Here is a 16128-nt window from a genome sequence, read left to right as displayed (position 1 = left end):
CAATGCTACTTGTGGGTTGTCTGTGCATGCTTCCTCCCAAACATGTAGCGTAATTTTAAGAAAACCTTTGTCCTACACAAGCCACAGGTGATAGCACTGAACCTCTTGACAATTTGCAATTTAGCATTTTCACTTAGCAGCCTCCTTTTGTTCTAAGCGATTTCAGAAGCTGGTTTTGGTTGAAAAACAAGGCGTTAAATACAATGTATACAAACTTTGTTAACACACATGTAAAGACAAAATAAAAATAAAAATCAGGTAACCATGTTGGTTCATTAGTGGTGGTGGGGAATACCAAAAAGCAATAGCAGTGTCACACTTTTAATAGGGCTGCAATCCTATTCAAATTTACAAGGGAACAAATATAGCCTCTTGAACAAAGTACTGACTTTTGAATAAGTATGCAGAGGATGGAGCTGCTCATTATCTGCAAGGTGTCTCTTGCAGTCCCTCTTAAGATCCTTACAAAATGCAGAGTTGGTCTTTTCTATTTGTCTAACAAACAAATAAGGGGATGATATTGAGAGGGGGAGAGCCATGTATGACACCTTGTGCTCCTTTGGAGAAAAGGTGAGCCATTAATGCAACAGTCAATAGACCAGAGCTTTCCAAACTGTGTTTTGCGACACATTAGTGTATCTGCTGTAGTGTGTAGGTGTGTCGCATGAATGCTCCCCACATTCCTCCCGGGGCTGGAAATGGGCTTGTTTAACCTCCGACTTGCTAGTAAAACTGATTTACTGTGTTGCAAAATTATGCATGTCTAAGAAGTGTATCACCAACATGAAAAGTTTGGAAAGCTCTGCAGTAGATAAACACTTTCTTTGGGATGTTTCAGTAAATCCAGTTAGCCTTAATTTTTTTAATGCAATATTATTTTATTTAAATATCCTTTTCTGTTATCTAGACAAGGGTCAAAATAAATGAAATATTTCTGATTAATAAGTAGCTAGAGGCAATGAGCACTTAGTTATTAGTCTTGTGATTTCAGTCTATATATATAACTGAAAATATAGTCCAATTGTTTCTTGGTTTAAAAAGTATTGTTTATTATTTGTGGAGGAGGGGGGCTCAACTCTGACTCATGCATGGTTCCAAGACCATGTCTGCTCAGTGGGCAGATCCAATCTTTCCGCAGCATAAAATGTATTTTTGAAAAATGTTTTGAAAAAGAAGAGGGGAGGGGGAGGTTTATTTAAAAAGTAAAAAAATAAAATAAAATAGCCCAAGCCTAAACTGCCTGGGAAATACGTGCAATCTACTCTCTTGGCCCTAACAGAGCGTTTGGAGCCAAGAACCAACTTCAGCATCATAACACAATTCCTTGGGCTGTGAAAGATGTCTTTCACAAGCTCACTCGGGATGAATGGGAAATGCACAGAAACACGACGAGGCGCAACGCATCTTCCATTAATCTTTCGGAGCCTGCGCAGAAGAACTTCGTTGAGCCCTCCTATCTCCTCGCCAACGATGCCTCTAACTTTGGCTCCTCTTCCGAGCACCTTGTGGCTAATCCCGACAGACATGAATAACGGGAAGGAGATGGTCCGTGCAGCGGATCCGCCCGTGACGTCGCCACGAACATCTTTAAAGGTGGGCGGAAACGCGCCGCCGCGTTGCTTTTATTTACCCAGCCAAGAAATTCAGGGGAAGCGTCTCCCCCACCGAGGGGTAGTTGTGACAGAGGGGCTTCACAGCAGACAGGACTGCTGAGCCTTCTGCAAAGGGGAAATGGAAACTCCAGGAACGTCCGTCTGCCCATTCTAGCCACGGATCGTCAATACTGACCAGCAGCAGCTCTCCAGGGTTTTTCACGCAGATCACTTTCCCTGCCCTACCCGGACATTGAACCTGGGGCCTTTTGCTAGCAAAGCAGATGCCCTCCCCCCTCACTGAACTAGAGCCCCTCTCCCCTACACGTGGCCATCATCGTGCTTCTTCTGCCACTGCTCATTCACAGACTGGATAGCCAGGCGCCACCGCCGTCTTGAGAGGGGGTGGGGTGGGCATCTTCTTCACAACGCTGCTCTTATTTCCCCAGCTGAGCCCTTGTATCTCGGTCAGGATACTTTCAACACAGTCGCGCCACCATCCTGAGCGCATCTTCCCATGGAAGTCAAGAGAAATTGCTCCCGAGTAAACGCCGCATGGGATCGAGACGGTAGTCTCAAAATCGCACTGACTCCGGTTTCACTGGAGCCCAAACACCTCCGTTCTAATAAATCGTCCCAGATGAGCCCCTGGACTTGGGCAGAGTTTCCCTCCATCGAAAGCGGAGCTGGGAATCCCCGGACCTGGACGGGGCCGCGTGAATGCGGAAGTGGGCGAGCAGGAGGTAGAGCGCGGCTTGCCCGCAGGACAGCAATCCTTCGCCTTTTCTGATAGGCTATAATCGCCGACAGAGACAGAGACACACAGGCAGAGCGCGCGCGAGAGAAATCTCACTCAAACCCAGCGGAGAAACGTGGGCTACGGGGGAAAGTCGCGCTCGCTTTCAGAATCCTGCCAAGCAGAGAAAGTAAACAAGGCTTTTTGTTGCCCTCCAGGGGCATTCAGACTTAATAAACACACCCGCACGTAAACATGACCCGCTTGTCCTATGACTGGGTAAAACTAAGTCGCCCTGCGCTCATGCGCACCCAGCGAGCGCGCGCAAAAAAAAAGTTGCCAGTTGTTTTAGATCACCATCATTACTATCATCATCATCATCATTATCTGGGGCTCTTTTACGATCTGGCTCATGAATGACCTGAAAAAGCATCGCTTCTTCTTGCAACTCCAGCGCCCCCGCCGCTGCCGGGAAGAAGGCTTGCCCGGGACCGCCGGCCTCGGCGTGGGCCAGGACTTCTTCTTCCTGCCGCCTCCGTCCGCCGAGAGGCGCGCCGAGTCTCCAGGCGGGAGCGAAGGCTTCGCCCGCTCGGCTCCGGGGCTGCATCCCCGCGCGGCACGTGGCCACGTGCTCCGGGCGAAGAGGAGAGGAGAGGAGCGAGGGGGCGGCGCTTGCTTGGCACTCGGCTCGGCTCGCCCAGCGCGCCGCTCCATCCATCTCTCGGCGGGCGCCCGGGCCAGGTCTGCACCAGACGCGCTGCCTCCTGCCGGTCCCGGGAGTGGGAGACGCGGGCCCCAGCGACCCGGAGCTCGGAGGAGGGTCCGCGTGGGGCTGGGCTGGGCTGGGCTGGGCTCCGCCCGCCTGCCCGCCGCCCGCGCGTTCTCTCGCTCGCTGCCCGCCCGGCTGCGGGGCGCTGTTGAGAGCGGCTGGAGGAGCGCGCTGGGCCGGGCCGGCTGGCGGGGAGGCAGTGGCTTGGGTGGCTCCGCTAGGTAGGTGGGCGGCCGGCGAGCAGGAGGGGGCGGCCGCGGCGGCGGCCTCGGCTTCGCTCGGTCCCTCCCCCCGTCCCGAAGAGGCGGACGATGAACAAGCTCTACATCGGCAACCTGAGCCCGGCCGTGACTGCCGAGGAGCTCCGGCAGCTCTTCGGCGACAGGAAGCTGCCCCTCACCGGGCAGGTCCTGCTCAAGTCCGGCTACGCCTTCGTGGACTACCCGGACCAGAACTGGGCCATCCGCGCCATCGAGACCCTCTCCGGTAAGCCTGCAGGCGCGGCGCTCCGCGTTGGTCGGGGGGCGTGCGCGGCGGAGACCGCTTACTTTGCTCCCCCCACCCCCCTCGGCTGCCGTCCCTTCCTTCCCCCGGGTTGGTCGAGGCCCCTCGGAGCCCGCGAGGCAGCTTGCGCGGCCAGGGGAATCCCCGCTCGGGCGGGAGTCGGTGGCGGCGAAGGGGGCTCCCCGCTTGACCCAGACCACCTCCGGCGATCGGGGGTCCCTGCCGACCGACGGGGTTCTCTCTTCCCCTCGGAGGGCGATGCTTCCTTGGGAGCCTGCGAGCCGGTCCCCGCGCCCCGTGCGCCCCTTCGCGCGCGCGGCGCTCCGGCGAGCGGCCCGGCGGGCGAGGGAGGGATTTTTCGCTGATTTTTTTCTCCGATTTTATTGAGCGGCTCCCGGGCGCTGGGGACGGCTCCCTCCAGCTCTCGTGGCACCCACTAGATCTCGGGCACCTTTCTACGAGGTGCCCTGTCCCAACTCGACGGGGACCCGGAGCAAAGAGCTCGAGACGTGCCTGGGGGCCCGAGCGACGCGCAGCCCTGGGGCCGGCAGCTGCGCCGCGAGTGAGCCGAGCCAAGGCCGGAGCAGCCGGAGGGGGGGATTGGCCCAGCCCCGGGAGGGAGCCCGGCCACCGGGATTCAGTGGGCCAGGCTGGAAGCCGCCGGGAAAGGCCGGCCGGAGAGCAGCGCGCAGTCCGGATGGCCCTTCGCTGATGCGCGCGGCCGGGCCGTTTCTTGGGTGGAATCGGGGGGGCAGGAAGATCAGGCAGGGCGAGCTCACCCACGCAAGAGCCCTCCGGCGTGGGGATGAGCTGCCCGGCTCCTCGGTAGTTCGCGGGGCATTCATACGAACAGTGTGGGGTAGAAGGCTTCGAGCTGAGGGGCGGTACTGGAGCCGGACGCGCAGTATTCTCCCGCCTCGGAGTGCGTGTTCATGTGAACGCTCCCAACTTTCAGATCAAAAGGACTGAGCCAAGGAATAGGTCAAAAGGATGGTTTCACGGGCAGAGGGAGGGGTAATTCCTTTGGGCAAAAGGAGTCTGTGCCCCCCACGCCCACCCCGAATATAGACACTTCCCTCACAAAGTGCTTAAAATCCTTTCAGAGCTGGAACTTACTTTCAAGGAGTTCTCACCCCAAAACTGATGCCTGATGCTACGTTCCCCACAGTCCTCGCTCTGCCGTGGATTGTGGCAAATCAAGAAGTGTGCCACCCTCCCTCAGCTCTAGTCGGGTTTTATTTCTGAGCAGCACAACGCTTCCACATTTCTGTTTCTTTTCCCCACTTTTAAGGTAAAGCGGAGTTGCATGGCAAAGTCATGGAAGTGGATTATTCTGTCCCTAAAAAATTAAGGTAAGTACTTTCATGTTCTTTTGTTTACTACTGTCGATTTACTCATATGACCCAGAAACAGAGCGAGGTTGCGTCACTTAAGTTTAGGCTGTGGTGCGGTATGTTGTTTAGTAGCTAGCTGCATGTTTGCCTCTCTATCTCTTTTTGGTGCTTTTGAGTCGTTTTCATTCTTGAAACCATCGAGTGTTTCCTCCGGTATGGATTCGGTTGTGAAGAATTGTTTTCAATTCATCAACTTGATATTTTCTTTGAAATGTCATGATGCCTCAACAAAAGGCTTCCTGTGACGTCTTGAGAATCCATTTATAGTACAATCCTGCACACAACTGCCTGGAAGTAAAACCTTACTTGATGGGGTTTGGGGAGGTTTACATTAAAGTAAACATGCCTAGGACTGCAGCTGGCTAACATTTTTAGCAATTCATTTAGTGTTCCTATTTTGACCAGCCAAAAGTTCACTGAAAATGAGCAAGCCCATGGCATGCCCTGTGTCTCTTGGTTTGTATTCAGAGCTAAAGAAGTGTTAAAAGCTACTCCTTAACTTAAAGCTGCACCTACCTCACACTCCAGAGATCTTTGTTGCCAAAGGACCTTACCACACAACCTGTAAGACCTGTACTCCTTTGGAGTAGTTTGGGCTTTTTTATGGATCCATGGCAGAAGTGTGATTTTATGTTGTTGTTGTTTAGTCGTCTTAGTCGTGTTCGACTCTCTGTGACCCCATGAACCAGAGCATGCCTTGGAAACTCTCACTTTCTTCTAAAAGCTTCTCCTTTTTTATGTCCATGGAGTTTGCTTGGCAAAATACTGGAGTGGATTGCCAGTTCCTTCTCCAGGTGGATCACATTTAGTCTAAACTCTCAGCTATGACCTGTCCATCTTGGGTGGCCCTGCACGGCATGGCTCATAGCCTCTTGGAGTTATTCAGGCCCCTTCGCAGACAAGGCAGTAATCCATGAAGGTGTGTGATTTTATATGGGGTGTTAATGTTGCCTTCTGATTTAGTCTTTGTTCTGATTGCTGTGTAGTATTTCCTCATCTGAGGGTTTTCTCTCTTACTCCATGCAAAGCACATTTAAAAAGTTGTGGTATTTTAGGTTATTATAATGTATAAAGTATGGTGCTCCTGATCTGTAGAATTCCAATTTGCTTTATGAATATTGCTGCATAAGCAACTGTTCTTTTACCACTGCAGCTGTCTAACACATAAGCACATAAGTTCTGCTGCAGACTGTTTCCAAATCTCTGACATAATGGGTGTGCTTGTGGCCTTTCTCTTTTTTCCTTTCCTTTCCTCTCCTGCAAGTGTCATTCTTCATCACAAGCAATGTAGCAAGCCTTTGTAGTACACAGGAAAATTAGTTATACCAATACCCATTATTGTTGAAGGCTCTGACTTCATACCTGCTTTGCATCAGAGTAGTAAAATTTGCTTTGCATTTGGAGGGATGCATTGAACATGCAGTTCCTGAGTGTGTAGAGACATTTATTGACTTCCTGAGTACTGTAGTGTGCAAGCTCTAGACATATTTTTGAGGTTCCGTTTAAGAAATAGCTTCGGCATGTTAATTTCTCAAAATGCACAGTTTAGTTTTAGGATTAAAAAACTGAAGTTGAAACTGGTGTTTGAAAAGAAGTACTGTATGGAATTCCCTATAGATGCCTTTAGTTAAAAGAAACTACTCCGAAGTTTAAAAGAAATAGTGCAGAAATATGAGAAATGTTGTGTTTAAAATATTTGTATAGAATTTTGGTAGTGTGATAATCAAGTGGAGAGAATATTTAGTGTGAGAAAACTTATGCAGTCCGGAACTTGTTACTCAGATCATTTGTATGAGTAGCTTCAGAACATGAGAAATGCCTTACCATTAAATGAAATACTATTGTGAGATTACATGTAAGCTGCATTCTTGGTGTTAGTCTGTAGCAGCAAAAACACTGATTTGCAACAGCTGCTTAGAAATTCTAGACTTTCTAAGTGTACCTCAGTGTTTTTATTATTTTCCACATAACTAATTGTAACATCCTAATTTTGTCATGTGCTATATGGAAATAAACTCTGTTTGGTCACAGTATTGTTGGTAGGTGTTAAATTAGTAACAATTCTAAGTATACAGAGTATACTTCTCATTGGTAAATCCTCACTCCCAGTGCTTTTTTTCTGGGGGTACGCAGGGGTACACATACCCCTAAACATTTTGTGAATCTTTGTACTTTTGCCCATTTATTGTATTAATTTTTCCCAACTTGAACTATAAAATGGTGATTTTCTTGAGTCAAAATTAGAGTTCCCCTAAACATTTTTAAAGAAAAAAAACACTGCTCACTCCTAAAAGTGTTGAATGCTAGAAGAAGAAATCCAAGCTAATGCAATTCTGTGCATGCTAATTCTTACTCTTGAGTTGTCTCTCTTCAGTGGAGCTTACTCCCAAATAAGTAGGCACTGGATTAGGAATGCATCAGAAAATTTTGATTATTTTCTTTTTAAATGCATAAGTGGGAGAAGCTTGTCACTCTGTGGTCAGTTCCAAATATTTGCTACACCAGCAAGTAAACAAGTTTAGGATTGGATATTCTGATTGCTATTTGCAGAACATAATTTCAGGTAGTTAGACTGGTGCAAATATTTAGTGTCATATGATTAGCAGCTTTTCACCCAATTAGTTCTGTTTTTCTAACACAACACTTGTTTTAACTTGTTACTATGCCAAAAAAAAAAAAAAGCCACGAGAATGGAAATTCTTTGATATTATTAACATTGGGGGGGGGGAGTTGAAACAAGGGAGACAAATTAATAAAATTATGTTCTAATACCCTTTCACCTGCCTGTCATGCCTAAGGATTCTGAAAGTTAATTGTCCTATAATTAGTTGTAATCAATTTGGAGTATGGGAGCTATCTATATGTTTCAGTAGGACTATTACAATGCTCCTTAATGTTAAATTCTCAGAAGCTGAATGCATGTCCATCTCCGAATTCAGTCTAGGTTTGCATCAAACAGCTCCAAAACCACTTGAACACAGTTAGCTTTCTAAATGTTTTTATGGGCTTTGTTGGGAAAGTTGGTTGTGTGTAGACATGGAGATGGTTCTGGGACAGCTTTCCAGATCAGATGTCAAGATATGGTCTTCTTTAATTAGAATGCAAAAATGTTTATATTAAGAAACAATAAGTACCTTTCACACCATGAAATTTTGTAACGAGGAGTCATTTTTCGCCATTGTTTGGTGGGATTCATGGTCAGGTTTGGACTGAATGTTTAAATTCACAAGTGTGTGTATTTACCTGTCTGATCAAAATATAACTTGTTAATGAAACCTGCTTTGTATGACACCTCAAGCTACTCTCGATGCCATGTTTTAAACTTAAATTAATTTCTGCTCAAATCCATTTGGATTTAAGCCTACTATCTTAAACTTTTTAAAATGTCTGTTCCATCCAGATCAGTAAAAAAATAACACCCAAGAGCCAAAGTGTACTCTGACCCACAAAAGCTTATGTCACAATAAATACGTCCATTTGTAAAGTGCCACATTTTGGTATGTGTGTGTATTTTGTAGCAGATTAGCTCTCTACAGTTAAAGCCAGTGAGGCGTATTTCCAGTTAAACATGCTTAGGATTTGCAAGAGAGAGTAGGCTGCAGATATGGTGTATTTAAGTGGGTTATATAGCTTTGCCTTGGTGTATAGAAGCGCCTCATTCTTTCCACTCTTGCAGTAGAAAACAAAGTTTTCAGAAAGTAGCAAGAATGTGAGGATTCAATCTGGATTTGCTAATCTGCATTGTGTTCTGGTGCCTCTCTCTCCTTTCTTTGTCTTAGTGAGCAAGCAAGCTAGGACTCTCAGGCAGAGGTAGCTTTGAAAATGGTGTCTGCCATATGACAATTCTGGGGGCATGGGGCTAGAGGCTGACAAAAGGCTCTTAATATATTTCATGAATTCAATATTGCCAGTTTTCAGTGCTTGGGGTGCAAATGTTTTAGGGAAGTGTTCATGTTGTTGTTTTCTGCTTCTGTTGTTTTCTGCAGAAATGGTAAATAAAATATCTCTCCTCAAAATGTGTTTTAAATCCAGATGTTTTACAGAACATTTAATTTGATGAAAAAATAATCCAGTTTGTTTAAGGAACTTTTATGAATTAGAAGCTTTCTAAGTATAATTATTATTGGAATGGAAGAATTTACACAAGTGTTTTACATTAAGCACTGATTTTGATTTAGTTGCACACCCTGAATGGAAAGTTTGCAGTAATATCATGTTGTGCTTTCCTGTAGAACAGAACTGATAAAGTTTACTTGTATAAACTCACAGCGTATACATGGGGAAATATAGCAGTAATGTAGCAACTGGTGTAAAATGTTCTTGTTCTCCTATTTGGGGAAAAAAAGTTATTTTGTGGGCTAAAATATTTAATATTAAGAACATAAAAAGTGAATTTGCAGTATCTAAATAAAAAGACATAAAATGTAAGTGAATGGAAGATTTGAAAATGCCTTGATAAATTTTAGTTTGCAGCTAATTTGCATTAAGAGATTAAAAGAAATTAGTAACATGGTTATTTTAAAGTTGGTTAATCTTTTTTTGGTCTCTTTGAAGAGTCATCCAAAAGTTATGTGTTCTTAAAGGAAATAATTTCTGTTGGAAATGAAGTGTATGAATCCTGAAAATCTCTCATGTATTTGTAACAGTTCCTCATGGGATGAAGGCAAGGCGCTCCTGTGATCCTATTTTAAAAACTATTGTGTAATAGAAACAGTTAGTTTTCTCGTCTTCCTAAAGCATCAGAAACTGAGCTTGATTTTGCTAATGTATGGTGGTCTTGTGGTGCTCTTTTACAAATCTATTTTACAATTTATTTGAAAACTCTTGTTTTCAAATAAATCACATAGAAATGTGTCAGTAAATATTTGTTAATTACAGCTGTGCAGTGGCGTAGCGTGGGGGGTGCAGGGGGGCCGGCCGCACCGGGCACAACATCTGGGGGTTAGGGTTAGGGGGCACAAATCCACGGGTTAGGGGGCACAAATTACTTGCCTTGCCCCGGGTGCTGACAACCCACCCTACGCCACTGCAGCTGTGTAATTGAGTTGTTCCTAAAGCAAACCAGATCTATGGTTTCAATGAGTGTTATCGAAACAGAGACAGAGGAGAGAGACTTCTGTTTAATTATAACATGTTGAATCACCTACCGTTCCCATCCGACAAAACAATTTTTTAGACTATAAAATTGGTTCCCCAGGAGTGACTGGAGTGTCTGGTCTGGATTATGTTGTTTCTGTGAGTCATTTCTGTGGTAGTTAACTGGATGTAAAGAAACACAAAAGTTAGAGGGATGAGGGAGTTGTGGAGAATTTGAGAATTCTGTGAATAGAAGTCAACAGTGAATATTCTAGTGGAGGGATATTAAGGGTTACTAGAGAGACAATCCATATTTTTAAATGTTCTATCCCTTGAATGTGATTTTGTGATACAAAGGATCTGCTTATGCTTGAAATAGTGGCAGTGCTGTAAACCAAAATACCTGTCCTTGGTCCAGGATAGTAGCAAGAGAATCTGACACTCCATTTAGTTATTTCATTAGTGGCACAAATGAAAATCAGTGATGATTTTCAAATGGTCTCAACATGGTTAAAGCCCTATCCTGAAGTTTGTTTTTCTAAGTTCTTGTCCATTATTTTTAGAGCCAGCTTCTCTACAGTGGGAATTTTGGAAAGGTGTGCATGTGCAACCATTTGTCATCCTATGTTAAAAAACATAACTGATAAAATGTGCTGAATAAAACCTTGCCACTGAGAGTGCAGGGAGTATAGTTGATTGGGTTAGGATTGCTGAATATATTGATGTGGATGTATCATTTTCATGTTAGTTATGAGTGACACCATTTGTATACATTTAAAAGCATATATATGTGCAGAACCCGATACTGTGGAGTTAGTGTTAGTCACATGTATAAACTCAGCACATATCATCACATCTTAACTATTGAACCAATGAATAAAGCTGTAAATCCCTGTATGGGCCAAAGGGGTGGTTTTAAGAAATGTTAAAAGGTACTATAGTAGTTGGAAAGATTGTCAACTCTCACACTGGATTTGCTGGTGCAAGTTTTATTTAACACCGTCTACGTAGTGTTCGAAACTCCCATTGTTCTAGGCACATTTTGTGACAGGGAATTTCATTAGCACGAGCAGTTTCTGAGCTCTGGGTGCAGTACTGCGCCTAAGATTTCAGATTAAAACTGCAGAGTGGAAGAAAAGGAGGACCTTTTTCTGCCTCCCCACTTCCAGCTACTCTCTGAAGTCTGGAGAAGAGACCCTCTTAAGAATATTAGGGTGGGTGGGTAGGGAAAGGACTAGACCATGTGAAAAATTAACATAATATTTTAGCTGCAGTTCATTCATTTTCAGCTTTGTCTTCTTGTTATAATGTCTGTGCCTAGACATTCTGTTGTTGTGCCCTTAACCTAGGTTTAAGGTGCCATTTAGCTCCTAGCTTTCATATCTCGCTTTCTAACATTGCCTCTATGTGCCTTCAAGATTGTGATATAGCTTGAGGCCATGAACAAGCATTTTTCCTTCTGGGCTAATTTTGTTCAGTATGATTTTAAAGTTGATATGTTCCTGCACATTCTAGTTTCCTACATATTAATTCGCATTGATCTGAACATTCATTCATCAGTTGAAAAGGGCAACAATGCTTTTTCTTTACCAGCATAAAGGTACAACCCCTTGGAGAAGATGTTTAGGGTATAGGATAATAGCCTTTGAAAATCTATAGCAAATCATAGCATAGCCATGATATAGTATACAAAAATGATGTGAAATTAACATTATAGTGTGCATAATGGGAAGGTGTAATGTAAATTTCTTTCCTGCATTAACTAGAGACTTATGAGAAACTATTCCAGTTCCCTGAATATTTCCATTCTTACCTTATAAGCAACCCCATTCATTTTTCAACACCACAGTTCATTTCTAACCAAACGTAGACTGAACTTGATTTTATAATACCCTTCTGTTAGGAAAGGAGAGATTGGACTGTACTTAATAGTTACGGACTTTTAAAATGAATGCTAAAGCTGTTCATATTGATGGACTCATTCTGTGAGATGTTATGAATAAGATGTTAATCTTTATTCACTTCTGTTTTGGAAATCTCTTTTGTCTGGATTTCTTTAATCCAGTTATCTCCTTCAGCAATGCCTCATGCCCCTATTTGTATCTAGTGCAACTACTCTCCCCCCACAAAAAAAAAGATGTCCAGATTTTGGAGTTTTTTCTTTGATGTCCCAGTCTATTTTGCAGAAGCCTGGAAGATCACATAGTAGACTTAAGTGCACAAGTAGGTATACAGTCCCTGTGCAGACCAAATCATAAAGACTTGTAGATACTTTTGTACAATTCATTCTTCCTATTTTTAGGTGTATTCTAAAGTGTTTATCCATGCTAAGCTTTCAAACCTCCTGAAAAATTATTATGATAACTGGCAGATTAGAACAATTAGATTTTCTTAATTACAGTCTGTAAATACCAGACCAGATAGTAAGGTCTTGCGTAACTTCCATAAGATGCCCAGGCTCGGACTTTGGCAGTTCTTTAGGTGAAGGGAAGTATAGGAGAATCACCAGAAATACCTCTCTGTGTGCCTTTGTCTCATCAACTTGACACGCTTCCCCCTTTGCTTATTTGAAGTTGTGCTATGTGACAGCCTGGCTAATTTTTGTACAAAGTATGCGCAAATGAAACAATGAAAAAGAAAGGGCAATGAAAACTGGGAGCATGGAGACTGAGTTAAAGGGTTTGAGGTTTGCCTAAGCACAAAGCAATACAAAGGTGACTGTGAACTGCTCTTCTTATTTCAGCACAATGAACTATCTCTAGTGTGAGATTCCTGGTGAAGTTATATCCGTTACTGTATTTGAAGATAAAGACAAAATTTAAACAACCCCCCTCACCCCTTTTGACCAGGTGAAAATATAGGAAATGGGAGGGAGCAATCTCTTCTTTGTGCATGATGAGATATTGGTCTTCACAAACTGAGCTGGGAGCAACCAGTACGGTGCCCTTCAGATGTTGCCAGAGCAGCCAGACTACAGATCCCATCATTCCTAACTACTGACCTGAGGCTGATGAGAGTTGGGAGTCCAGTATCTGAAGTGCACTGTGTTGGCTACCTCTGAGCAGGAGCACTTCAAACTGTTTCTAGGAGGCTGAGAGAGAATGTGAGAGCAGCAGTGTGTGTTCCTGTTTGAACCTCTGGTTGTAAAAAAGAAAAAGGGGGGTGATAATTAGAAATCTTGCAGTGGCCTCTGTGACTCAAGCTGAACTAGCACTGTTCAGAAAATCTGTAAGTCTCCTTAGCCCTAGCACATGAAAGTTGGAAAATCTGCTCTTATCTGAGGTACTGCCTGTGTGTGTGTGTGTGTGTGTGTGTGTGTGTCTGACACCGTATCTTTTTCATTTGCAGCCTCAGCTGCTGTATTGCTAACTATGGGTGCTTGAATGGCATGATTCAGCCCTGTCCAGAATCATAAGACTGGTTGACTCATGCTATTTTACTGTAATCTGTTTGGGGTACTAATTGTTCACAAGTATTGGCGGGGGGAGGGGGGAGTCACAGTGCTAACCTTTCCTTTGAAAGAAACTAGCCACAGAGGGTTGTTTTCCCACCAATTGCAAACTGTAGTTCATACATTTATTTGCCTCCAGAAATTCAGCTGATGGTGCTGATGCTATATCTGGTTTCACCATACTTGGTTCATTTCAGATTCCAGTGTGGATCATTCATTCAGCTGTGGTGACTGTCGTGGGGAGTTTTCCAAAGCACTCTCAGTTTCCCATACAGCTCTGGCCAGCAACTAGTCTTACCCAGGATGGATCTGAAAGGGAGACATTGCCCCCCCCCCAATCAAATTGAAAATAGTCCCCTCTCCCTTTGGCTGTTCCATTGTGATTGCATCAAAATGAGTTGATAAAGTTTGCCTTGCTCGAGTGAGAGCTATGGTTTCTGAATTGCCTTTGTTTGCCTACATACTGTTGTGATGTCACCCCACTCACAGTAGAATTCTTCATTGGCTGCAAGAAACATTGCTCCCTCCCTTCAGTAGGTTTTATTTGCCCTTAATGATATCACATAATCGAATATAATGGGCTATATCAGTGGCTGTCAACCAGTATGCCGTGGCACCCTGGGGTACCTGAATGATGGTCAGGGGTGCTGTGGACAACACTTGCCTCTGTCCCCTTTTCCTTCCCTCCCTCCTCTGATGTCCACTCATGCCTCCCAAAGGCTTGCATAGCTGTTTGTTGCAGCAGCCCTGGCTACAAGCTTCCCAGGCGAATGGTGCCTCTGGGGTTGGCCAGGGAGTGGTTCCCAGGCCTCTGTGGGGCAGTGTGAGGAGGCACCTCTCTTTGGAACAGGGTGGGGTAGCTCAGAGATCAAGGGTGGCAGCTGCGGCTGTCCGGAGGACTCCCAAGGAGATGGAACAGGAGAGGAGACTGAGGGACCCCTCCACAAGGGAGGGTGTTCAAAAAAGGGTAAGAGGCTGCCAGCTCTGCAGGAAAGGGGTGACATAACTGGGCTCCTGAGCCCCACAGGGGTGCTACAGAAAGAACGTAGTTGGTCAAGGGAGCCATGGACCCAGAAAAGTTGAAAACCTTTGGGCTGCAAAATATAATTATTTTCACTAAGTGGTTCCCTATTGACCAGATTGCCCATGTGGCTAATCAAGAGAGACAACTTGGTAATGAGAATGGATAAAACGGCACTGGAGAAGCAGATAGGTAAGCAGCAAACAGAGTTGGGAAAATGGACAATTTTCTCACAATTCAGTTTTGGGGTTTTTTATGTTTACCGAAAGCTCCACTTTTGACCTAAAGCTTGAAATGGGTGAGCATTCAATGCAGCCCTAGTTTTATTTAGTTAATTTTTTCAACCGTTCTTCATTCCAAAAGGATCTACCAACAACCAGTCTTACTCACAACATCCTTTCCCATATATATCAAGGGCCCTGCTGGCAGATATGGCCACTGTATTTGAGGAGGGAGGAAAGCATGAAAGCCAGCTATAGCAGGCAGCAGTGCACATGAAGAAAGGAATGATATTTCCCCCATGCTCTGCTGGGTTCCTGTTGCAAAGCTGGCAAAGACCTCTCCCTGAGACCTTGTGAGCTGCTAACAATGACGGAGGAGCAATGACCTGCGTCGGTATAGGACAGGTTTATGTAGGATCACATGAGCTGAAACACAGCTCAGAAAGGCCATTGGGAGTGGCCAAAGAGCTCACTATTTGTGAACCCCTCTTTGTGCCTGGAGAGCAAGAGAGTTTTAAGAGAATTGATGGGGGAGCCAGGCAGACCCATGTATGCATGGTATGTGCTTTCCTCTTTCCTTTTGTTCCGCTGTTGTATCTGGTCAAACTAGTTTTGCAGGCTACTTGAAGACAAACTGCAAGATCTTTGAACAAGAGATGGTAGTGGGACAGAGAAAAATGAGCATCCCACTCCAAATCATGGTGACTCTATCATACTTCTCCCTGCTCTTTGAGAAAACTCATCTGTCTCCCCCACTCTGATACCAAATGTGAGGGGAACAGCTGGATGGGGACAGGTGGCACCCCTTAGGTAGTTTAGGGTGGAGATGGTTGATTACTCTCCTCCTTGCATTGCACCCACAATTGCTCACATATAGCTGTGACAAAAGTGATGGAAGAACGCAGTTGCTGTATTCCAGCATTTCCCAAACGTGGATCGCCAGTTGTTTTTGGACTTCAGTTCCCATCAACCCTGACCACTGGTGCTGCTAGCTAGGGATGGTGGGAGATGTAGTCCAAAAACAGCTGGAGACCCAAGTTTGGGAAACCCTCAGCTAATCCAAAGAGGATGAGCTATGTAGTCTCTTTGCTGCTTCCTACTTGACAGGCAATGGCTTCTTGACATTTCCTTGGAGCAGTCTTCCTGATTCAGAACTGTGCTTCAATCTGCAAGAGAGCTGTGCTCCACCTAGTAGTACCCTACCCTTGTTATTCCTCCATTGCCTACGACTGGTCCAGACACACAGGTCAAGCTTGCTTTATTCCAGCTCCCATCAGCTGCAGCCAGCATGGCCAATAGTCAGAATGATGGGAATGTGAGTTAAGCAGCATTTAGAGGGTCACAGGGTCCCCATCACTGCTTTA

At 45.0% G+C, this 16128-nt stretch overlaps 2 protein-coding genes across 3 annotated transcripts in view; one reads left to right on the top strand and one right to left on the bottom strand.

The window, feature by feature from the left end:
• The window catches only part of SENP2 (SUMO specific peptidase 2), a 303654-nt gene that overhangs the window by 216746 nt on the left and 70780 nt on the right, over positions 1 to 16128 (bottom strand). The gene's annotated exons all lie outside the window — the stretch shown is intronic.
• The window catches only part of IGF2BP2 (insulin like growth factor 2 mRNA binding protein 2), a 62331-nt gene continuing 49273 nt past the window's right edge, over positions 3071 to 16128 (top strand). The window contains exons 1-2 of one of the 2 annotated variants that reach the window (XM_081863518.1): positions 3071 to 3583; positions 4893 to 4953. In XM_081863518.1, the coding sequence (XP_081719644.1) occupies positions 3409 to 3583; positions 4893 to 4953 (236 nt within the window). In that variant the 5' untranslated portion in view covers positions 3071 to 3408. The remainder of the gene's footprint in view (positions 3584 to 4892; positions 4954 to 16128) is intronic. The other variant, XM_081863519.1, reaches the window with a different exon arrangement.

This window comes from Podarcis erhardii (assembly GCF_964252035.2).
Source record: "Podarcis erhardii genome assembly, chromosome: 5".
In the NCBI taxonomy this organism is placed as follows: Eukaryota; Metazoa; Chordata; class Lepidosauria; order Squamata; family Lacertidae; genus Podarcis; species Podarcis erhardii.
This window is presented reverse-complemented; position numbering and strand designations above follow the sequence as displayed.